The sequence below is a fragment of the Spea bombifrons genome, chromosome 1, assembly GCF_027358695.1.
Source record: "Spea bombifrons isolate aSpeBom1 chromosome 1, aSpeBom1.2.pri, whole genome shotgun sequence".
In the NCBI taxonomy this organism is placed as follows: domain Eukaryota; kingdom Metazoa; phylum Chordata; class Amphibia; order Anura; family Pelobatidae; genus Spea; species Spea bombifrons.
The window spans coordinates 29,754,641-29,780,992 of NC_071087.1; the positions used below are offsets into that span (position 1 = coordinate 29,754,641).

Below are 26,352 nucleotides of genomic sequence, written 5' to 3' on the forward strand. Positions count from 1 at the left end.
TATAGCGCTGTCATATTTCGCAGCTCTATAAAATGGAACCTTTGTACCTTATGTACTGGTCTGTATGTTTGCAAATTTGAGTTGGTCAGACCCCAAAAGGGGCATAAAGTGGTCCATATACATTTGCACAACATAAGTAAAAGCAAGAATATGGATTTATCCCTACCTGGCTCCTAAAATATCTACTCTGATTCAGGTCCTGCCCTGAGTATGTGTACACATATAATACAGGAGACATGACCGCCTAAACTCTTGTATACATTTAAACAAACATGTACAGGTATAAAATGACAAGAAAAAAAAAAAAGACAGCCGTAGGCACCCATGCCTACCTTTGTTACTGAAGTCATCAATCATGACAATCTCTGCAAGGTACTTTCTGGGAGTCCTTTTAATGACGCTGTGCACGGTTCTCATGAGCGTAGACCAGCCTTCGTTGTGGAACACAATGATCACACTGGAAGTCAGCAAATTCTCATCGTAATGCCAGTACTTGCACCTGGAAAGCACAATAAATGGTCAGCTTGGTCTGTAGTCTGAATATGAATTATCCCCATCTTAGCAATACATTATCCATTATAGCAGTTATAATATCCAGCCACATACACATAATCAGCAGTTCAGAATCTTCACTTCGAATGTAAACGTGTGGACAGTTACTCAACACGGACACCTCATCCATAAATGATCTGTGTGCCAGATATACTTCTGTGTACGTCCTCTCCATGCAAGGCTCCGGATAAGCGTTAGAATGACAGGCAGAAAGGATCTCTTCCCAAAAAGGCTGCAATCCATTCTACTAGAGATATACAGCACCGTGCTGGGGTCTTTGGCACTTTTTCCCATTGATACATTTGCAGTTTTATTTTACGGAAGTCTCTGATGATGATGTGTAGATCACATAATGTGTTTGATAAATTATCCCCTACAGACAACATTGGCGCATTATAAGTGAAGAATAACAATCTACATATAGCATGTGCTTTTGTTCCCACTATTAACGTCTTTGGAGATATTTAGTTATGTACACATAAATTGGGTTTTAAGACATGGTACTTAAGGTAAGATGTGGACAGCATTATTTGTTTAAAGAACTGTAATATTAAGGATATGGAAAAAGTGGCAGATCTGAGAGATCTAAGTTATGCCAACATCAAGTTAAAAGCAATGACATTATATCTAGTTATCTATTCATTAGTAACCTCAAATGAATCTGGAGTTTAGCAACATGACGTGCAAGCTACATAAATAGTGAATGGACTGGGAATCTTATGGCATTTCATACGTGTCAGTGTCCAGTTCAATTCTGCCAAAAAGGAATTTATTTCTGCAATGCATTCCTAATAACCTTTTTTTTGGTCCAAAATACATCACTGTAAAATCCATATAGGAACTCTTAAATATATACAGAGAAACGCAGAAGGACATTTTATACAGCATGCTTGTAACAATAATACAGCATAACAAAAGCAACGTATACAAAGTATAAAGAAAAGACAAGCAAAGCGAAGTCGGACACAGATCGCTGCGATGACAAACTCCAGGAAACGTCTGCTCTTCGTTGTACGTGTGAGCTGAATGAAGGAGACCGACAGCGACAAATGTTTGATTCTTACAGCAGCCATAAAACCCTCCTCTTGAAAATCAATCTTGCGGAAAAGCCTGGTATTTGGAAGCATCTGCAAGCAATTTATTGGAACGTTTTTCCCTCAATGGCTCTCCGGCTAGATTTTTGGGTGCGATATAATTTTAATGCGCACAATGAGTCAATCCTGTAATAAAACCGAATACCGCTGCGCTGCAAGAGCGCGTACCTGGGCAGAAAATCACCATGTTCCTATTTTATTTAGTAAGAAAACCCCTCCTCATTGTTTTTCCTATTACTGCACCAAATGATGGATCTTGTACTAATCGAAACAGACTCAATTGTATTTCCCAAATGTCTGGGATCTGTTTTCTGAGCCATTATCCCGTTAATTCTGTGTCACTGGCAATTTTTGGAAAAAAGTAATAAAGGAAGAAATGCACCTGAAACACATAAGCATTTTACCAAAGACAGAGAAACTGAATATAACTCACAGGCATCACGTACAGCTTTTTTAAAGTTTAATTTTTAGCTAAATGCATAATTTAGCACTTTGAGAGCCAGGGGAGGGAGTTAAACACTACTTTGGAATTGGAGAGGTTTCTGTTCTGTTTGTGAATTGGTAAACAGAATTTATTGGCGATGTTTTTGCTTCCCTTTTTCTTCCGTTGCAGGGGGAACCATACGATGCAAGAGAACGTGCAGGGTGGAAATGATAAAGGATGTGCTTATCCTGGTGATGGCATTTCTGCACTCTCGACGTGCGACACAAACATAGAAAATTGCATGTCCCATGCTCGACCGCACCATGTATTAAATAAACATAGAATTAACCCCGGATTACATCCAAAATGTGAAAATTCTGAATACTGGGTCAGCGTTATTATATTGTGTAATGAAAGCAGATGAAGTAATAAAACCAGAGTTATTCTTCCTGCGTTTCAGCTTAATGTGTGCAGCCGTTCTTGCAGCCAGGCTCGGTTAACGTGTTTATAACAAGTGCTATTAATCTTACTATAGGAAAGCACATTCTAGCATTTGGGCTGCTTTGTTTTATTGTAAAGGACCGACTCCTATCAGTTCATTGTGGGCTGATGGTGGGGCTCAAGCCTGCCGAGCTGGCACTCAAAGTGGCAAAGTTTCAGTACCTACACAAATTGTAAGCCAGATTGTAAGAGTATCGTTGCAAATACAGATACAGTTTGCTTTTTTTTCACGTGGCATACTTAAAGACGTATGACACCATTCGCGGCATAAATTATTACGCCATACGTTGCATCACAAGTAACACAATTGGTGCCGTGTTCTGTTCTTTAAGAGGCTTCTAGGTCATGAGTAGAGTACTAACATTATGCTACTTTTATCAACAGATACTACATACATACATAAGCCTTACATAGTATAGTAATAAACTAATATAAATATAGGGTGGTGGTTGCCCTGCAAGCAAACTTCCACATGGTTTCATACAATTATGAAGTTAATTAAAATAGCTTGAATATCTTGCCATCTAGTGGCCATCTTTTTAATGACAATTTAAGAAAGTTTCTCACAATGTACCAAAGTAATTTTAGGATGGATTTCATATGGATGAACCCAAGCATGACACACACCCAATATATGTATGACCAAAAGTATTGACAGTTGACCATCACACCTATGCAAGCTTGTTGGACATCCCATTCCAAAACCATGGCGTCAACCCCCCCTTTGCGGTCATTAAAACCTCCACTCTTCTGGGAAGGCTTTTCACAAGACTTTGGGGTGTTTCTGTGAAATTTTTGCCCATTCACCCAAAAGAGCATTTGTGAGGACAGACAATGATGTGGGATGAGAAGTCCTGACTCTCAGCAGCAATCTCTGTTCCAGTTCATCCCAAAGGTGTTTGATGGGGTTGAAGTCAGGACTCTGTGCAGGCCAGTCAAGGTCTTCCACATCAAACTTATCCAACCATGTCTTTATGGACCTTGCTTTGTGCACTGGGGCACAGTCATGCTGGAACAGGACAATGCTTTCCCCAAACTAGTGCCACAAATTTGGAAGCGTACAATTGTCTTAAATATCTTTGTATGCTTTAGCATTGACATAACTCTTCACTGGAACTAAGAGGTCTACACGAAACTTTGAAAAACAGTCCCAGACAATTATCCCTCCTCCACCAAACTTTACAGAGGGGACTATGCATTACAATAGGTAGCATTTTTCTGGCATCTTCCAAATCCAGTTTCATCCATCAGACTTCCATATAGCGACACGTGATTCTTTACTCCAGAGAACACGTTTCCGCTGCCCCAGAGTCCGGTGGCGGTGTGCTTTACACCACTCCAGTCAAAGTCTATATTGCGTATGGTGGTCTTCGGTTTGTGTGCAGCTGCTTGACCATAGAAACCCATTTCATACGCTTGATTTTACATACCTAGCAATGGGTGTGACTGAAACACCTAAAAACAATAAATTATGAAGGGTGTCCACATACTTTTGGTCATATAATATATATTGATGTATATTCACTAAAGGTAGAGATGCCAGGAGAGATGTGGTTTCTAACAGTCTCACTTCATTATTCATTGTGAAGGGCCAACACCGGCAAATTTCTCCAGCAAGAAGGGCTAAGCTGGCCCTGTATAATGCATGACTTAATATGTAAAGAGCCGTATATGCATTATACGTTGTCAGCCAAGTTCTTCCCGCAGCAGAAGTTCACCAGGTTGGACCTTCATAAAGAGTTGAAACACAGCTCTCAATTTAGTGAATACATCACATTGAGACCCCTTAATCTGTCGATAATTTTTACGCTGCAAACTCTCCCCAGAATGTCTCTATCATTATGGACATGGGGTCATCAGAACTGTACATAATACTCTAAGCAAGGCCTTGACCATCTGTAATGTGGCATAAAACTGAATAATAACGGCATAGTGAATGAACCAGATGATAAGGCTGCCCAAGCAGTCCCTTTAATGTCAGTTGAAGTTAGCTTGAAAGGCTTGTCAGTCCACACCTTTCTGATAAAACACAGCTTATCCGGCTTCACCAGGAAGCAGAGGTCATAATTTCAAGAGCCTCAAACCTCAGTTCTGGAAACACAAATAAAGGCAATGCGAAAGAGACTCTCCTTTAACCCTTGGACTTCCGAAGCACCGGTCTGCTTAGTTTGGCACTATAGAAAAATGTTCTCCCAGTTAACACAATGTAGCTGTAAAACTAAACTGCTATTTAAAACATCTGTGCCAGAACGAGAACGATCACTGGCAGGTGTATGCCTGTAAGCCGTAACAGGTCACACAAATACTAATGTGTTATTCTTACATCTCAAAAAACTAGATAGCATTTAAAAAATTGTTAGTACAAGCAGACAGCTGGTTTGCGCATTTCTGATTTATCGGGAAGTATTTATTGATTTGTCGGGGGAAAGGTTTGCCTTAAAATGCAGAGCACATTGCCGGATCTGCGTCTTCACTAGCCGCAAGGATAAAATCCTGAAATCACACAATTTCAGCTTTAACTCCAGGCCACCGGAGTGCCTGTGCTGGTCATACAAGCTCCTAGGCAAGAGTGAGTAGCTGGCAATGTTCACAATTAGCAAACCGGCTCCAAGATAACACCGAAATTGCCACAAACCTCCAATTTACTTGCATATTTTCTCTTTTTGGATTTTCCATGTACTCTGCTGGGGCTTCTAATTCAAGCCATCATCACAAAAATAAAATAATAAGGAAAAAATCTAAAATGGCGTGAAGTCTCATCTACCAGCAAACTCCTTCCATTAAAGACAACGTCTATCATGTGTTGTTGCAATATTAGTGTCTTTTGTATGACCTGAAAAACGGAGAGAGCTCATACCTAATCATGGTAATTAAACATAATACACGGAGAGACAGCCAAATCATCTTATTCGTGACCTACATTAATGTAATGCTACTTGAATGAATAAGCCCATCTCTCCCCGACGGAGACGCACGCCATAAATTCTGTTAGAACGCTGTAGAGCAGATCTCACGTTACTGATTTGGTGTAATTGTAGCCTGATGACTAGGGACTTCCTGGGACAATAGCCAACGCAACCTGGCTGGCATCGTTGTGGTGTCACTGTAAATCTAGTCCTTATCAAACTGCAGCTAATCTCACACTCTATTCAAGCTATACATGAGACTAACGATGCCACACATTTACAATACTTCTAACTAGCCTGGGTTTCGTGAGAGAGTCCTGAGTTGGAAGCAGACTCACACTGTCTTCTATTACAGCTCAAGAAAACCTTAATTACTGACATTATCATCAATCCGTATGTTAGAACGGCTAGTGTGCTACCCTCTCAGTCCATATAACTTGGCTTCTGTACATCCTAAAACTTGGCATGTGCGTTCAAACTCATTCCATTTACATTTCTTGTCAAAGGTAAGTGATTAGGTTGGCTAAACACTGCTTCCACGGCTGGTATGGAGTACAATTCTGATGACTAAATAATAGTAATATTTTTAGGTGGCAACCCTATGCAGGTGTTGCTTCATTCTGAATTACATTATGTTTGATGTGCACGGTGCTGTATAGGGGCCAATATTTGAATATTCCGCTTCCACTATTAGGACAGATCTCATAACAAACGAGATTAGTCGGAGGTAAGCATAGGACTTTAAACCTTATCAGGGAGATGTTATATTTCCCACCCATGCAATATAATACGTACTGCATCGTCAGTGTGTTTCTTGCAGACAGATTAACACTTCCACTGATCGCTGTGATCTAAATATGTTGCTTAATTCTGGATAAAATCTGGGTCAGGAGCAACCAGATCATCTAAATACAGATGTAGATGGAAAGGAACACCTCAATGTAATTACAGGCCAATCCCTGGCTGGGATATTTTTGGTGTTAAGACAAGCCTAGCCCATAAATGATCAGAAAACGTGGTTTCGTTAACCCTGAAAGAGCGCCTCGTCGGCCAACAATGACACATTATAAGCTCTGCGAGCTGTAAGGCTGGTAACAGAATAAAGTACACAGATCGCACATTTAATACAGCATTAGGGTGTGCTGCTGATTCAGCTTAGCGATAGGCGGTCACAAGCTACAGATCAAGGGAAAAATCCTCCAAAAATGTTTTTTTTTTAATTTTTTTTACACATTATCACAAAGAACATGTGTGACATTCACTATTGACAGCGGTTATTAAGGAAAAACAGCTAGAAAGAGACTTCTGCAAAAGTAAAAACATTGATTCATGTAGCACCCTCATATTCTGTTTGTGCTGATCAACGGATAGACGAGATATCCTAAGTATTGTATTGCATAAGAATTTTCACATCACAAAAGGTGAAAGCTTTACCTCTTAGGTCCAGGTGGTACAAAGTGGGAAATTATAAATACTCACCACCGCTCATGTACCTCAAAAATCTAAATGCCAAGTTGACTACCAAAGCGGGGACTCACTAGAACCCAACAATAAAATGGCCCTTGACAGATATTTATTGAAAAAGGCTAGGGAGAACAGGTACAGGTGGAGGGAAGATGAGTATGAGCTGGAAACAAGCCACAACCAAACTGACTTATGGGTTCCCATAAGGAACAGGACATTTCTTTCCATAGACACACAGGGACCCAAGTCTGCAGACAGCCAGTTGGCTTGGCTCATGTATCAAAGGTTCTTCCAACTCTAGGTCCCTATTGGTACTCCTTTCGTGGCTCCCAGGTTCTACTTGTCCAGGTACTGTTTGAATCATGTACTTCCATTGTGAGACTGTCAATAATATTTAGAATTATATGCGCCACCAATAAAAGTTGTCAAAAGTTCTATTGTCCTCCCAAGACTATAGACACAGAACAAAGTAAAAAGCACACACAATACAATACAAGACGCTCTGCAGCAGGTCAAAGTGCACCCTGTAAATCTCTTCAGCTACATGCTGCCACGCTGTTTAATACCTAAGGGTTTGGGGAATAAAGGGGAAACTTCATAAAGGAAGCCAATGCTGGCTTTTACCCTTACACAATCTGATTAACCACACTGGCCATTTGTTTTAAGGAGTACTGCGGTTAATTCCTAGCGTTTAGATGAGTTTTGGTTATAATTTTAGCACCTTGAACCAGAGCCACCATATTAGCAATGCTGAAGACTCTTTTTGTCCAGACATAATGTTTATCCTGTCATACAGGAGGTACTGATGTCATCAGCAAAGTCTATCCATGTGTATGAACAGCTGCTCAACCGTAAGGGGGTAATGGCTCCTTTATATAGAAAGGGATTTGATATAGCAATGAGCAATTTAATGCTCTAAATACACACTACAAAGGGAATGAAACAGGCCTCCCCATTGATGGCACAATATACACTCATTTAAAGACATTCAAAGACAGGGCAGTGCACATCGAACTTTTAAGGGCCTATAGTTCATACGTTGGAAAATAGACTGCTCACAGAGGTGCGTCATTGATGATGCGTTACACAGCAATTCACCCTCGGTGACCGCGGTGAAGTATGTCATCACCAAGGTGTGATTTCCAACCCTGAACTTACCCCACTGGCTTAAGAAACACAACAAAAGTGTGTATATATAGCCAACGATGGCTGGAAAGATACACAAAGACCAGGACGTAATAGTAAAATAAAACATTTCATACAATACCCTGCATGCCTGCTTAGCAAGAAAACCATTAGGAGTGGTGACAGACTTGCTTTAAATTCAGGCAGTAACCGTTCTTGCAACCTTTAAAGAATACTTACAGAGAATGCCAAGAACCGCTTCCCAGCGTGTAACCTTAAAACACGCACTAACGACAAAGAACTGCCTAGCGAGCTACTGTCTAGCTGTCATGGGAATGCCAAGCTGTAACATGTTGCAAAGCTGTTTAAGGTGCAATGATAATTAAGGGAACCGGTTGAAGAATACAACAATAAGTTGCAGAATCTGTGCCAGGATATGGCAACTATGGTACAGCTGACCTTCCCATCCTGGAGATCAGAATCACCCACAATGAGGTTATCACCATACTGCAGATCACCTTCTACTGCCTGCCTCCTCTCTGACAGTATTGGAGTCTGCACTGTCCATACATACCGTCTGATCCTCGCTCCTCGGACCAGACTGTGTATTATGGACACCGACAGCACCCGTACTGTTGGAGAGAGAAAGCAGGCATGGGGAAGTGATCAGCGGTACAGTAAGTAACCCAGTCTACATGTCACTAGTTCTAGTTTTTGCATAATATATTGTTTCAGACATCTGCATATAAGCCACTTGTAATTCTTCCATCTGTTATCTTAGCTCGACACACACATCCTTACTCCTTATCATACTGGCTGTAGTAAATAGCACAGGGGATCAGCCGGACTCTCTGAATAACGAAAGCTTCAGAAGAAACAGACTTAATTTACCATTGCCATAGTCATCTCAGTGTGGTGATTATCAGGGAAAGTCACCCAAAATATCCCATAACTAACAATGACAGCCTCTGGGCCTGCAGATAATGGAACAAAATGTGATAAAATCAGGTTTTTGTCAACCTACATTACTGTACACACCACTGTATTTTATGAAAAAATTGAAAGATTTTTCCCACTCCATTTCTGGGCATGTGTATGGTGGATTATTCTTTTTGTTTTTAGTTCTAACAATGTGTATTTATCACAGCAATTACAACTTTCTATTTCTGTTAACTTTGAGTAGTAGACATATCCGCATGAATAATTTTTTTGTTAGATTTAACGCTACCTGAAGGCGCACACTGTCTCTCTGCATAGGGTTCATCAGTAAAACACCACTCCAAAAATGTGATCTCCAAGAGTAATTTCATTAAAAAATATCTTTCAAAATGTACAACAAAGTAACGAATACATGGCTTAACCATATGTGAAAAATCCAACACAATGAACACCAACAGTAGGAGTTTTCACTTACCTCCAGCTTGCGGAGAGCCTTTAGAGGCAATTCTAGAGTCACAAAAGGCTGCCGTTTTTTAACAAAAAAAGCATACAGAAAAGAAGCAAGGCCCCCGAATGCCTGGTTGCCAGGGACTCTGGTACCAAGAGTAATTACTGCCAGCTTATTTCATTAAGCAGTATCAGACATGCAATTATTGTAGTGATGTAATTAAACAACTCATCATATTCCTGCTGAAAGCACAAGCTCTACGGTCGAGCTGTTCTGGGCAATCTTCTTAGCCAAGGCGCAATTGACTAGAATATTAAACTTCTGTTTAGAAAATATTCAATTCAATTTATGAACTTTACTTAACGAGGGGACAGTTCTGGGGGAGAAGCCAAAGAACGAGATTGGTCGGATTTGGTCAAATGCAGAATTCCTCACTAACTTTTCATATACCAGAGAAAACTTAGATGCATGGCACTGCATGTCCTGCCTGTGATAATGGGTTAATTCATGTAAAATCAGTGGTCTTATAACAGTTTAAGACTCCAGGTCTACCATAAAGGAGTAAGCAATCCCATACACTAAAATTTTCATGTTAGTAGTACAAAACTCTAATATGGTTATCTGAATTATACTCGCCCAATAAACTCAACTCATCCCAGTAGTGTAATATTTGCTACTTTCTTCTATCACCACTAAGCCCTAAGGTAATATATTCATACCGTCAGTATTATGATTTTATCATAGTCTATTATGACCCTCTCCTAGCCACTCGCCTTCATCTATTTTCCCTAATATTCCCTTCTTACCTTTGAAGATACAAACTTAACCCCAAAAGAACACACGGCACTCCTGAACCAGTAGTGGACTGGGAACAAGTAATGCTCTGGGACAGTCTGGGACAGTCGCCAACTTCTTAAAGTATGTGTTTACAATGTATGTGCCTTATTTTCCAAACCTGTGCCACTGGTGTAACAGTCTTCCCGACAAAGACTCCCTGACCATTTTATTTTAATCACAAAATAAATAATAATACAGAAAAATCTCAAAAGCGAGGTTGCAAGCACCTCATTGGACCCGCCAGACTGCTCAACAACCCAGTAGCAAAGTAATAGAGAGCCGCAACACTTCCAATTGCATGGAGTCAAAATTGTTGCTATTGCTACAATCAAACAAAATAAGAGTTTAAGCAAAATCCTAAATTAAAATTATTCCATGTATTCCATTCTTTAATCCAAAAATGTGTCTCATTTTATAAAAAATATGCCTCCATAGTCTAGGCCTCCATAGTCTAGGCATATAATCAATAATGTAAAACAAAAACCCTCAATTAGGGTCTCTGCCTACCTGTTCTAATCATATATGTACATTTAAGCAGACTATCCCTTCATTCCTGTCGTAGTTCCCCTACACATACCTGGGCGCAAGGGCACTTTCACTACAAAATGACAAAGGCAGAATCACAGGTATAATTATTAATAAGACGACTGAATATATCACAAGAGAGACCCTGGTTCACCAAAAAAAGGACTTTTTATAAATAGTGTGGGACCAATATCTGCTCTTACCGAATACTTGTTAATAGCAAACATATAAGTCATACATGGTGGCATGGAACATTCAGGCGCATTGGGATAAGAACGTACCAGTGATTTATTCAATACATGTCTACTATAAGATCCGTGTATTTCGAAATCACAAATGTTAATCTCCCATCCTGACTTTTAACTTGCTTTACTTGTGACTGTGAAGAGACAAGCTGCTGTGGTCTATTTTCTCCATCTTTTAGGGTTCTTACTCTTACATTCTCTGGGGAAATCCTCTCAATTTAAATTAAGAAATCATATCCATCAATCTCCGAAAGGCAGGAACAGAAACAATCCATTTAACTTGCATATATACCAGCTCCTAGGAAAACACACTGAGGGATGGATGCTCGAATAATTCAATAAATTGTATTTCAGCTGTCAATCTCCGTGTCCCACATGGTAAGAAGAGGTATCAAAAAAATCAAAATGCTAATGCATGGCAAATGTAATCGCAGGTGAATATGAATTTAAAGCCAACAAACTGGAGGAGGGGTATATGTGGCTTATTAAAGTATTAGAGCTTCACGTCATATTAACAGATTTTATAGATTTTACCTCATTCTGACACATTTTCTTTTCTAGGCAGGATCAATAAAATTCATTAAAACAACATTTAATTACTTAAAAAGGGATTTAACAGAGTACAGGAGAGAAGTCACAGAAATTTTATAGTCTAAAACTAGAGAGTCAGAGTTTTAGATATAGCATAAGGAAGTTTTACGTTACTGAGAGGGTGGTAGATAAATGGAAATGCCTCTCCTCAGCAGCAGTAGAAATTAATGCAGTGAGAGATTTAACCACAGGATCAGGCTTATTTTACAACGTTTTCCAAAGACAACCAGGTAGGTACGGCTGCAACAACTAATCGATAATAATCGATAGTGAAAATACTTGTCAATGATTTTCACTATCGATTAGTTGAATCGATTTTATCGAATATAAGATGAGAGCAAATGCTCTGAAAAATACCTCTCGTGTTATAATCCGACATCAAATAGAGGTCTGACTATAAGGCTAAGATCCAGATCCTCCGCAGCGCTGCAGGGGACCTGGATCCTCCTCTCTGGCAGCCAGTGGACGTCTGTGTGATGCGCGTAGACATCCTCCGCTACTTCCTCCACTTCCGCTGGGGCTTCTAGGACGATGCACCGGAAGGTCGTGTCACGCCGGTGCTTCATCATAGAAGCCCCAGCGGAAGTGGAGGGCAGAAGCGGAGGTTGTAAAAACTATACGTAGCCAGTGCAAGTGAAGGAAACACAACTAGGCGTCCAAAAAGGGAACACAAACAAAATATCCTGATTTTGGAAACACCTTATATGCCTGGTATCTGCATTTATTTTGGTAGTTATAAGGCTAAATTTGGAAAATGTGAACCACTATTTCTATTAAAAAATGTGATATGCTGGGTGTTGGGCCCCAAAAGCGACCAGAAAAAAACAAAACTGCTGAACAAAATTATATATTTTTTTGAGAACCCAAAGTATTTTACTTGGGGCAATATAACACTTTTTATTTAAATCTGTGTAGTAAATTTTTTTTTTAGAATTATATACAAATACAGTATTTCAGTACATTTCATGTGCAATTACTGAAACAAAATTATGATTTCTAGGCAGCAACGCCCCCCTAGTACAGCAATACACAACATGCATGGCTGTGTCATGTTTCTCAGACATTGTGGGGTCAAAACTGTAACTGCATTCCAGTTTTCAAACTTGGAAATCTAGTAGATCACTTTGCTACCCCATATCTTATTTGAGACACAGTAGAGGTCCCGTACATCAATGTACCCCATAAATGGTATAATTCCCAAAAGTACACCCCTGGACATTTCCAAAACACCCCACTAACCTTTCTAGGTGGCCCACTGCAACTACAAATCTAACTGGAACACAGAATTTTGAGGTTTTTCTTCAACTTCGTTCTGCGAGGAATGATTCACATTGGGATACCTAGAGCAAGAAAGAAAACACAAAAACATTAATCTCACACTTCTCCTGAGCACATATAGATACCACGTATATGTGGTATGTCAGCATTGCAGGGCCCCCAAATCATGAGAGCGAGAAGAAGTTTCACTTTCTTAAGCTGAATAAAGTAGGAGCACCTCATGCTTTTGGGGGTAAAACTATCCATAAACAAAATAACCCCATAAAATGATAAATTCTCTTAAAAAAGCCCATCACCCCACTTACCTTTCCAGGTGGTTCACCACAAACACAAATATAATGGGAACATTCTCTATACTTTCACATCGGCGACATTTTGGGATGGATGCTGCATGCTGGGATACATGGGACAGGGAAAAAAAAAAACAAAATAAAAAATAATCTCCCACTTCTGCTGAGCACATAGCACATATATATGTGGTATGTGAGCATCACGTGGTCACAAGACATCCGAGATCATCAGAGTGCACAGAGGTTTCATTTTTTCAGTTAAACCAGTAAGGAGCACATCATGTTTTTGAGAGTAAACATACTCTTTAACACATCAGAATAACCCCTATAAAACTATATATTCCCAGAAAGCCAGAGGACCGCAGACACCCTACTTACCTTTCTAAGTGGACAGCGATAACTACGAGTCTAACGGGAACATAAGTGATTGAGGTATCCTTTTCTTCGTTTGCATGTATCAGGATGAACAACAGGGTTTATTTGTTTTACACAAATATGATTTTTTTGCATTAGTAGGTTTCCTGGGTTCGGGGCATTTTTTTTAGTGTCTCTCCTTCCGTGGGTTTAGGGGTAATTTTTCAAATTTGTTTTTAGCGTCTTAGAACCATCTAAGTACACAAACAACTAACTCAACAGCTTCCTTAGTGAATATACTTAGAGGCCAAGGTATTCCGTAAGGGGTAGCGCTGGGGTCTTGTAAGTGGATTGTGAAAGTGTTAGGTACGGTTAGATGTTAGGTTACAGTTTTAGTGATGGGGATGATGATCACATTAGGTCACTGGCTATTGATTGATGAGACTGATCAATTAACAGTGACCTAAAGGGTCATTCATCTGCGGCCACAACATTTTATTAGGTTAAAAATAAAATATATATATATGGTGAAATGTGAAAAAAGTATATAACCAGATCACTTGTAAGTGATGTGCAATCAGAGGTTTGGGGGGGGGGAGTCAGGCTTTCTTGAGGTTACTGGCCTGCCTGGCCCTCCAGGGAGACAGCAGCAGCACCGCCACCATGATTGCCAGGTTGTAACATTGTGGTAACTTTTTTTTTTTTTTTGCAAAGACGTACCAGGAAGGTCTTCTGTTACAAAGGGGTTAAGCATGCATTGGATAGGAATAAAGCTATCCAGAATCTAAGACAAGACCAAGGACTAATTATGGTCTGAGTTTTTACATCACAAAAAATGGGAAAACCAGATGGACTAAATTAATTGTACCTGCCATCAAGTTCTATGTATGTTTGGTTACCAGGCAAGAATTTTGGATGTCTAAACTACCAAAATCCCCAGGTATGCATAGAAACATACCACAGAGGTCATATTGGATGTGAGACTTGACTATATTGAAACTACATCTACTCCATTAGATCCCTAAAAAAATCATGCTGTGGTAAACAAGGATTGGCTTGGCCATGCGTTTTCCAAACTGCATATGCTCGGTTTGCCTATTGTCAAGCCTCGGACATGCTAGATAGGTACTGTTCTACATTACTTTACAACGATACAAGCTTCTTGTATGTATTCTAGATATACCGTATTGGCTCGAATATAGGCCGCACTTTTTTCCCCCCACTTTAAGTCTTTAAAGTGGGGGTGCGGCCTATATTCGGGGTCTAGCACCCGACGCCCGGTACATGCAGTTCCGGGCGCCGGGCAGGCAGCGGGGTTAGGATACAGATCCCCCGCAGCGGTGCAGGGGACCTGCATCCTACTCCCCGATACGCTTAGACAGCCTCCCCTGCCAGCACTTCCCTGCAGACTCCCGGGTGTCTTGCGGGGCCGGCGGGGGACATCTATGCAATACGCGTATACAACTTCCCGTGCCGGCACCGGAAGTTGTATTGCGTAGATGTCCCACGCCGGCCCCGCAAGACACCCGGGAGTCTGCTCTGGTAAGTCGGGGGGGGGGGGGCAGAGGAGGACAGTGGTAGCATATCTCGGGGAGGGAGGACAGTGGTAGCATTTCTCGGGGAGGGAGGACAGTGGCAGCATATCTCGGGGAGGGAGGACAGTGGTAGCATATCTCGGGGAGGGAGGACAGTGGCAGCATATCTCGGGGGGGAGACAGAGTGGCAGCATGTTTTTTTGGTGCTTTTTTAACGAAAAAAACTTTTTCTTTAAAAAAAGCACCAAACTTTTAGGGTGCGGCCTATATACGGGGGTGGCCTATATCCGAGCCAATACGGCATGTCTTCTAGTATGTATTCTAGTATATAAAACAAGGTCCAATCCTATTTAATTTTACATAACGTTATTTAAGGTTTATAAACGCTATTTTTAGGCGCGTTCCTTAAATACGAAGCATTGGATACCACTGATGACACAATGATAAAGAATGCACTGCGCGTCACTTGGCAATCATATGCTAAAAAAGGAGTCTTGACATATTACACATTGCTCCAGAAATTTAAAAAAAGGGCAGCCGGTGTTCAGGAAACCAGCCAAACAGTTTAAGCCAGCCAAAGATAACAAACAAAATCTAATTGAGAAAATGACAAGGCAGGATTTTCTAAACAATGAAATAATCTCTTCTGCTAAGCAGCCATGAATATAAATCCTTCCCAGCTTCAGCAGCCGGTGGTATCTGCAGCAGTTCTGCTCTCATTAAATTATTAAGTCTGGCACACAAAGTAACCTGGGAGCAAATGCAAGTAAAAATGTTCAATTGCGCTTGGGCTCAAACCAAAGTAGCCATTGTTAGGCCGCCAAATTTTGCTTTGGACACCAATCCACAAACTGGACAGCTATTGCTCGCCAAGATAGGATGATGAAAAGGGGGGAAATAAAGAAACCAAATAATACTTAAGAATCTTGTCCTCGAGTCTGAAGTGTAAACCATGAGAAGGCCTGAGGTACCACTGAGGATACTGGAAATACTGCTCAACAATTAAAAAAGGATATTTGTGACTATATAAAATGGCACCTTGCATTCCCCATTACATAGAGTAACATGGTGGATGGTAGGCTGTATATCTAACAGATGCAGTAAAGTCCTTCAAGAATGCTTAGGATCAGCATAAAGATATCATGAAGAATAAAGCAGTTAAATTGGTGGAGAGGACAGAGGACAATACCTTGTTAACCGCTGTCACAACCTGTGTATCATGGAACCGCTCAACTGAGCAACCGACAACAAAATCAGTTGATATTATATTTTTCACAGATAACCAATAATGTATTTGAAAGTACTAACACGGTACTTTCATATGCATTGTGAGTTGATGGGGCTGCATTGGGGTACTGGATCGTTCCTTTAACTAGTGATAGAAAGGGGCACGTTTTTTACAAGATTATTACATTAGATACAATTCCAGAGCCATTAATATAAAATATGTTTACCAAAATAAGTGAATTGTGTGTGTCTGAACACTGCAATGCACAAATCGCATTGTGTTCTGCTTTGAAATATGCATAAAATGTGCACTTTTCTTCTAACCCAATGATTCTAATGTAAATAACATAGCATTCAATGCCAAAAAAAAATGAATGACTAAGGTGTAGCTGTTTTAAATACGAAAGGAAGGCTACAACCTATAAATATATACGTAAGAGCAAAATGAGAAAGCTTTGAAGATCAGGTTTTAGAGAGAGGGAAACCAGTCCTGCCACATTCTCCTCCATCCCCGCAGGACATGAGCCACGACATGACTCTCATAGGAGCTTGAGCAATTACTATCCTACTATTAATACAGTGTAACCCCTGAGACAGCCTTTTAGCACTTCAAACAGGATAAACCAGTCTCATTCCACCCACTCTGCTGGTCGGCTATGGGTGATGTAGGCAATCATATATTAAATTGTAATTAAATTACGTTTCCCCCAACAAGGATTTGAATGTTGCTGCATAGACATTTTAGAACAGGCTCCCTGTACCAAAACATTTAATTATCATGTACTCAAGCAATACCTGGGTGTTAAAGGCAAATATAAATCATTTAATCAGCTATACATTATCACAAAGAGAAGCACCACATATTGCTGTATAGAGCACGCTAAATATATTGGAACGTTGACCATCTTGGACAGTCTGACACCTATGATCAAAAGAATGTTACATGTGAATATGAAAGGCCTTTTATTAAACCGCATTTCTTAGTTTGAACAGAAAGCTCTCTCCCACGTGGCATGAGGCTGCCATCAAGTCCTCAATAATCCTTAGTGGCGGTAGAAGCAGCCAATATTGGCCGTAGGGTGATATATACCTGGACAACGTGTGTTAGGAATGGAGACGAAATATCAGAAGCACAAAAGCAGATAGAGTAGACTTATCCACCAAACTGAGTTTTGCAGTAGCTGCAATGAGATTCATTTAATATAACCCAGAGCTTGACAAGAACCCCCCGAGCTTCTGTCACCCAGCGGTGCAAGTCAAGGAAAAGCCAGCTCTATATAGATCCAGCTGCTAAACACACAAATTAGCTCTCCATTGAGCTGGTTTATGTGCTATTCAGTTCAAACCCTGAGTCCTAGGATGCAATGCTTGGTATTGTCAAGTCCTGATTCTAACTCCATTAACTGCTCATGATAAAGGGACAGCCCCGGAGGACTTCTACTGAAATTAGCGGTACTTCGTTATCCCTGCACAATGGAAAACAGTCCATTTTTTTTTAACCTTGCTTCAACTCATTCTTGCAAAGTAATGAAGACAAATAGACAAACATACAACATGTCAAGACAACCTGTCTTGGAAAACCTATGGAGCATCAAGTCACCCTTGGAGGGCTTATGGAGTCGTCTGTCTGCAGTTCATTTTCTTGTACCTGTTCTGCAGGTTTTGTATATGTTTAAGTCATTTGTGTTCTGTTCTGGAAAACTCCATTATGAAATGCCTTGTATTGAAGATACTGACAAATAAATAAAGCCTCCCTGCAGTTCACATATTAAGTGAAGGCGAGGTGTGAGGGCGCTTGAGGCAAAGTATGTCCACAACACACAGTAAGTCACAAGTGAAAAACAAATTTCCCCTTTTGCTGAAATATTTTATAAACAATAATAATAATAATAAAAAAAAAGAATGTAATGGTTTGCTACACCAACTAGATTATAGGTTATAAAGCGCAGCAGAATCTGCTGACATTATATCAGATATGTTTAATGTAATGTACAGGAATACTTTTTACTAAATTATTTTTTTTTAATTTATTTATTTATTTTAGGAATTTTTCTGCAAGAATCTTATAGTATCCAAACTAAGGGTAAATATATTATCTTCTCTCTATATACTTTACTTCTATATTCCTGGAACATTTACATAAAAATGAATGGATTTTTATGAATTTCTTTTTCACTTACTGCCCACCTGGGTTGTTGCTGCTAGTAGTATGTGTCTGTCTGTCCAGCCAACGTAGGAGGCCAACAAGTGGATTTAATAGGAAGAGGACATATGAGGACTTAGCAATACCATTATCAATTATTACTGCGTATTACATTTTTCTCAATGTATAATTATTCTATTTAATAATACATTGCACATGAAGAAAAGAATGTAATGGATGGAAGCAATTGGGTCATATTAGTTTATATCCGTCTTTACATATATTAACTCATATGACCCATTTAGTTTCACAAAGCACAGAGCATACAGGCAGGATTTGTACTGTGCCTTAACCCCCAATTATTGTATGTCGACTATATAACATTGTTTGATAGAACAAGGAAAGTTCATTAAATTATGGGTGTATAGGCATTAAAGAGCCTCCTTGGAAATCAGGAGGAATAGTTTTATAATGTCTGAGCCTTTATCTACTCTTTATATACTCGATACATCAACTCCAGTCGATATGACTGGATAAAGCCATCTTAAAAGGCATGTTCTGACAAGTTCATCACCAGGTTGCAAGTTCCTGAAACACAAACATGTCAAACATATGGATATGTAGAATGATCTATATAGGGCCTGAGGCTGACCATTGCACAGATATTGCCATATGCAAGATGAAAACAACATAATGAGACACAGTAAGGATCCCTAAACAAGTTGATCTGTCTTTCTATCAGGGGTTAACACTAATCCTCATATAAAAATAAATATATTATAAAAATTAAAAAACAAATGTTTCCTTACTCATCGTGACGTAAATCGTTGACAGTCCGGTCTAATGAGATCATGTCACTGGCCACCATGTTAAAACCGAACTCTTTAATGCTGGCTTGGATTGAGTCCTTGTAGTCAGATCCTAACACAAATGGTTTCCCTCCTTCTCCTGGGCCTCCGGCGACTCCTTGAGGTTCCGGTTCTTTAGGTTCAAAGTTCCCCAAGATGCCAGACCTCAGTACTGGATCAAGATACACGTGCTTTTGAGGTTTGAAAGTAAGGTACTGTCGCTGCATGACCTTCTGCTGATTGTTCACATTCCCGCCCAGTTTCTCTTGCTCATTCTTTACTTTATTCTTTCTTCGGATAGATTCAAGGTCTACCTCTACCCCCTCAACACGGGGCCAGGGAACTACTGGTTGGAAATTGTTCTTGGGGGCCATGTTGTTCTCGGGTTTGCCAGGTTGAGGAAGTATGGCATTATTTTCTTCCTGATAAGAAAGAATATCATTTAGAAGCAAGCTTTTTTCAGGTGCCCAATGATGGTGAAACCATAGTAAACAAACATTGTAAAAAAAGTAAGAATGGTACCACTTATAAATACACAATCTTTATATGTAGTGGAGCCATCACTTATCTCATCTGTTTGCACGTCCATAATGTTCACATGGAACCAGACACAGTTGGACTCGACATGATTAAAAGAGGCAATATATCACTTATTCAAGAAGGTTCAATCAGATAGGAATTTGGCAAAATATCACAGGGTTTTTTTTTTTTTTTTGACAGTAACATTAAGCTCAGTCTATAGTTTTGAATCTTAAAATGTAAAGTCACGCCAGCATTTTATGCAAGTAAGGATAGATAATATTGCTGAAAAAAAAAAAACGCAGAACAAACAATTTATGCTTCCTGAACAAGGGAAAATAAATTTGCAAAAGAAAAGGTAACGCGCTTCTGCCTTTCTCTACTGTGCCAGTGACAAATTAGTGTGTGCCAATTCCCCCAAGTCTGAGGAGGAAAATAAATAAGAAAACATGACTTCCTCGGTCCGGTTTAACGAGCATACGTGTTGTGTCGTATTAGAAAAAAATACCTTGGTTTCAGATTAAGGCCTAAGGGAATGCAAGGAATGGAATAGTTAACCACCCCGTATTCTGATCCTGCTAGTACTGTAAGGCACACCCGGCCCTGCAATCAAAGGTTAATATTTGAACCGTTTAAGAACAAATCAACTAAATCTCAGTGACTTAAGCTGAACAAAGTGCAGTTATCTATGTCCGTACCTGGGAACAGGTTTTTGCCCCAATCTTGGAGTGACGCAGTCTAGAACCAATTTCTTCCCATTTTACACTGCTGCGATCATATCACCTTCCAATTGTTGCTTTTGCTACCAGTATGTTAAGGTCAATTATTCCTGCTTGAATGCAGGCGACTTAATTAACTAACTTTAAATCATGATTTCAAGGTTTCCCTGTATTAGGGCCATTTGGTTAACACATTAAACGAGTCATAGGATGTTCACGATGGGCCATTAAAGAGTTATTATGGCAAGAATTTCAGAGTCAGCTCATTTAGAAAGTCCCCAGGTATGCAGATCTCTCAAGTATATTCCTTCCGTGCTATTAAACACTGTTCTTTATTGGCGGGTGTACCTTGTCATACAATCCCGGGTCCTACTGATAGGAGAAACAAATCTCGTGCCAGCGAATGTGAGCCGCTGACGCTTCAACATGCACAGCAAAGCTGTCGGCGAGGTCTGCCAGCAGTCAGGTGTTTGTGCATATCCATTTGCCGCTACAATAAATCCGTGTTTGTTCCCTGTTTTAAGGCATACTTAAAGTTTACAAGCCAAAGATATTAAGGATTTGGTTATCAGTAAAGGTTTAGGGGCAGCAAGGCAACCATGAAAGGTTGGAACGCAAGCAGTGAATAGGAGGGCATTTACCGCCACCATGATTAGCTGTCTACATCCTAGTGTTCCCTGCCCTCAGAAACTCTGTGCATGATTATTGCCTGTTTTCTTCTATAGAAAACAAATAATAATCATCGCATCACCTCCTGACATCTCCTTTATGCATCCAACAGCTTACAAGCCTACAAAAATATTACTTGACTTAAGAGACGAAGCATTTTGGACAGAAAAGTGTAGCTGGCGCACCAAAATAGAACAATATTCAGCCACGGCAGACCCTTAAAGAGCATCATATCGAGGAATTACATGAAGACGGAGCAGTAATTTAATCATTTTAGGAATCTCTCATTAGACATGAGGAATTGTACATTATTTTTTTACCAGCTAAATTAAAACATGCGGGCTGTTAAAATGGGATAAAAGTATTACCGGTAGTATACAGAGAATTGGGACAAGTCTGCTTTAAGCTGGTGGTGACAGAAGTAAGTAGGGGAGATGCAAACCAGCACGGATTCCCCATGTGATCAGCATGCAGCCAGAGTATTATTATTATTATTTTTTATTTATATAGCGCCAAGAATTTACGCAGCGCTTAACACAATACATATATTCAAGGGGTATGACAAGACGAGAATTGACAGACTAAGACAAACCGATACATTAGGTGGAGAGAGCCCTGCTCCCAACCTTTCAATCTTGAGAAGGAATAAAGATTCCTTGTACGGAATTATGAGAGGTTTGGTGAATAAATTGGGTCAAAAATTGCTTCAGGAAAATAAATTGCCTTGAAAAATATTAAGTACTACTATGATGTACATTTCACAATTTTAACAGGTTATTTGTGCTATCAAATTGAATTCTCAGTTCGAGCGCCCAAATAACCGATTAAAATTGTGAAACGTACATTGTAGCTTAAAAAGAAGGACATTTGATCGGAGCCTTTGTGTGTGCGCCTGTACACATACATTGCTCCATTTACAGGTTTAACTGAAAACATTTTATTGCCTACAATCAAGACCTACTGCAGCGACAGAGCGAGGTCTGCACAATGCAGAACACACAGCGCTTTGGTAAATATTCAGACAGAAAGAAAAGCACATTGCCTGAGCAAAGAGCATGATGTTGCTTACACATGTTCCTCCATGTGAAACCAGAATTTTGTGATAATTATGTCAATGACATTCATTTGCTATTGAAAAAAGTCATTTGTATATCCTGCTTAAAAAAAAAAACAAAACAAAAAAAAAAACTGTCTTATCCAACTAAACAGAGCATACTTCAACTCTCTGAAGCAAAGTCACAACTAGGAGAAGGACCAAAAAAAAAAAAAATATCCTAAAAAACTCCAAAACTTCTATTTGCAGTCACTTTTGTGACCTATTGAGGCAGAAAGCTGGGATAGGACATCATAATCATGCACTTTGCTTCAACATGTCACAAGGAGGCCACTTGGGAGCTGTGATCGAGGGCAGATCCTCTTACCTGTCCAACTAGCAAAAGTGGAACATTGCCTAAAAATTGGCAGGTATGATCCAATTTTAAATTCATTTTCCTCACGTACTACATTGTGTTTATTATCAAAATGCAATATAATCTCCGTGGCGGATGTCAGCTTCTAGCCTGTTATTGTAGGTGTCCATGTGGACAACTTAGGCAAGGTGCCACTAGCACCTACTCACAGTATTAAGCGCCATGGGATTGTGTGGATTCACATTCAGTGAGGGTTCATCTGGGTCTATTGTCCTGTTCAAATTAATTACCCCAGGGAGCGTTTCTCATGAAAGGCATCAACGTTTTCACTATACCACTATGTTGCTGAGGTCAGGATAAAAGCTGCATTGGACCCAAAAAAGCTTTTTTTATTTTAACTGAACGCATGAGATAATGCAAGATGCGTGAAAACTTTTGATCCTTCCGTTCACATTAAAGAAAGTTACGCTGTGCAATCTGTCCTCTCTCGATGGATAGAAAACACCTTATAAAAAAAGTAATAAAAAAACTGAACCCAAAATACCTCTGCTATTAAGACTGTAAGAAAAAAAAAATAGGAAAAGTGATCTAATGTCTTTCCTCCAAGTCCCTTAGAATTAACTAACTCTTTAACGAAAAAAAAAACCCAACTAATTTGATGATAAACTTGGGTTGGGATCTGGTAATGTGGCAGATATACCGTATTGGCTCGGATATAGGCCGCCCCCGTATATAGGCCGCACCCTAAAAGTTTGGTGCTTTTTTAAAGAAAAAGTTTTTTTCTTTAAAAAAGCACCAAAAGACATGCTGCCACTCTGTCCCTCCCCCTCCCCCGAGATATGCTGCCACTCTGTCCTCCCTCCCCTCGAGATACGCTGCCACTCTGTCCTCCCCCCCCTCGAGATACGCTGCCACTCTGTCCCCCCCCCGAGATATGCTGCCACTCTGTCCCCCCCCCGAGATATGCTGCCACTCTGTCCTCCCCCCCAACTTACCAGAGTAGACTCCCGGGTGTCTTACGGGGCCGGAGGGGGACATCTATGCACATCGTCAATACAACTCCCGGCGCCGGCACACAGCGGAAGTACCGGCACCGGAAGTTGTATACGCGTATTGCGTAGGTGTCTTCCGCCGGCCCTGCAAGACACCCGGGAGTCTGCCCTGGTAAGTCGGGGGGGGGGGGTTAAAATGCATCGTGTGGACGTTCACCGGCAACGGCGCATCGCCGCTGCCGGTGAACGTCCGTGCGATGCGCTTAGACAACCTCCCGTGCCGGTACTCCCCCCCGTGGGAAGTGCTGGCAGGGGAGGCTGTCTGAGCGTATCAGACAGTAGGATGCAGGTCCCCTGCACCGCTGCGGGGGATCTGTATCCTAACCCCGCTGCCTGTCGGGCGCTAGACCCCGAATATAGGCCGCACCCCCACTTTAAAGTCTTAAAGTGGGGGAAAAAAGTGCGGCCTATATTCAGGCCAATACGGTAACTTGTTTTCATTGCATTCAGTGTGTTCTTCTTACACCTTACCATTTATCCAAAATTTAAAAAGACACTCCTTAGTATGACATACATTCATAGGCTGTCAAAGCATTTCCCTCTATCATCAGAGTTCAAGGAGCTTGGTGGATTTCCTTAGAATTAGAGCAATGCTATAAAAATAAAAAAAAATATCTTGCCAGTCTTTGATGTATAGATAAAAAATGAATATTATCTGGCAATTAAGTATGTTAAGCAGAATTTAGCCCCTTAAGGACACAAGCCATGAATGAATTTCTTGAGGTGTGTTCAACGCTAATTTTCCTCATTCTCATGTACAGAAAGGACAGGTGGGGCTTTATTTGAAATTCATGAATCTCATATAAAACTATTACTTAGTGACAAAAGAAAATCTAAAAAAAAAAAAAAAAAAACAATTCAAAAAAAAATCAAATTTTATATTACTAATACTATAAGGTATACAACTAACGCTAACAATTCCAGGATTCCTAGGATATTCTTCCGTCAACCTTACAGGAAAATTCTCTATTAACATCCTCTATAAACATAGGTCTGCACAAGTCCAATCTATCTTCTCAATACCAATAAGATGCTCTTCAAGGCCAGTGTTGATCAAGATCACCACCAGAGTGGAATGTAATGTAATCATGTATGTGCCTTTCCTCGATCAGAACTGTCCAGATGAAACCGCTTGACCACAAGCATCTAGGATAGAGTAATATGAAACAAACGCGTATCTGGAATACACTGCTAGGTGATTTCCTTCATAGCTACTGTAAGCACTTGCTTCTTACTCTAATCTCAAACTATGTGTGCAGTCTGCTATGCAGAACAGACACGCTCAACTGAGCTCTAGACAGTACTGGCCATCACATTAAATGGTCCTCCAAAATCAAACTTCGCACAAGAGCATTTACGCGCTTGATGATTAGATCAATTAGAAACGTAATATTCTCAACTGGCCAAATAATTCCATTACCAAGTCTTTCTTTGAAATAGAAGTATTCAGCACTTATTACAGGACAAGACATCGCTACTTCACCACACAACAGTCAAGGAAATCTCTTGCTTTTTGACAAGATATATATATTAAATAATAAATAAAAGCAGGACAACACTGAGATCAAATCTGGAAAGTACAAGAATTGCTTTCATAAAAGATGTCTGATGCCTCCAACATACTTATCTTTAAACATAACAGATCTCGTGAAACTCGAGCTCGGCTGGAAACGGATTTCAAAAGGCATTGCTTTCCGGTTTTCAGTAGAAACGAGTGCAGCCCAGGGAGCGCTGAGCTCCAAATGCACTTCAACATAACCTTCTGCAGGTGCATACATTTTCTATATCGGAAATTTATTGTCAAGGACGATCACAAAGCATCAACGTATTAATTTTCAAAACTGCTACTGAATAAACTGGTTTTCTCCCCTTGGAGAAACAAATTAGAATTTTTAGTACACACAATGAATATTTATTTTATAGAAATGTATATATTTACTGATGCTACTTATTTATCTGCATTATTTAGGACGGTCTACACCATGTCTGCTGAAAAAATTGTTTCTAATACCCACACTGACCAAAGACCTGATGCACCTACAGACATCTCTCTTATAAACTAAAACAATGATATTGCACTCAAAGGTCAAAAGCAAAAGAAAGAAAAAAAGGAATTAGTTACCATTAACTCGCACCATCCACACCCATGCGGCTGACACCGGTCTGCCAATCAATCTCACTGAAGCAAGCGGCCAACCTGCCATGCACCACGAACCTTGCTTTATGCACAACTATATGCTCTACTATACTATATGGATAAAAGTATTAGGACATACCTCTTATTTATTGAAATCAGTGTATGGGCTAGACCCGGCGAAGAAAAATCCTAATGTTTCAGCGTACCAAGACATTTTGGACAATGTTATGCTTCAAACTTTTTGGGAACAGTTTAGGGAAATACATAAAGGCCCATTAAGTCATGGTTGGATGAGTTTGGTGTGAAAGAACTTGACTGACTGGCACAGAGCCCTGACCTCAATTCCATTGAACACCTTTGGGATGAACTGGAAGGGAGACTGTGAGCCAGGCCTTCTCATCCTACATCAGTGCCTGACCTCACAAATGCTCTACTGGGTGAATGTGCAAAAATTCCCACAGAAACTCTCCAAAATCTACCCAGAAGAGTGGAAGCTGTGATAGCTGCAAAGGAGGGAGCAA

The 26,352-nt window shown here is 40.2% G+C and overlaps 1 protein-coding gene across 2 annotated transcripts in view; it reads right to left on the bottom strand.

The window, feature by feature from the left end:
• GALNT7 (polypeptide N-acetylgalactosaminyltransferase 7) overlaps positions 1-26,352 on the bottom strand; it is a 59,373-nt gene that overhangs the window by 11,651 nt on the left and 21,370 nt on the right. For both annotated transcript variants that reach the window (XM_053459742.1, XM_053459734.1), the window contains exons 2-3: positions 19,288-19,748; positions 333-499 (exon numbers count right to left, since the gene is read on the bottom strand). In XM_053459742.1, the coding sequence (XP_053315717.1) occupies positions 333-499; positions 19,288-19,748 (628 nt within the window). The remainder of the gene's footprint in view (positions 1-332; positions 500-19,287; positions 19,749-26,352) is intronic.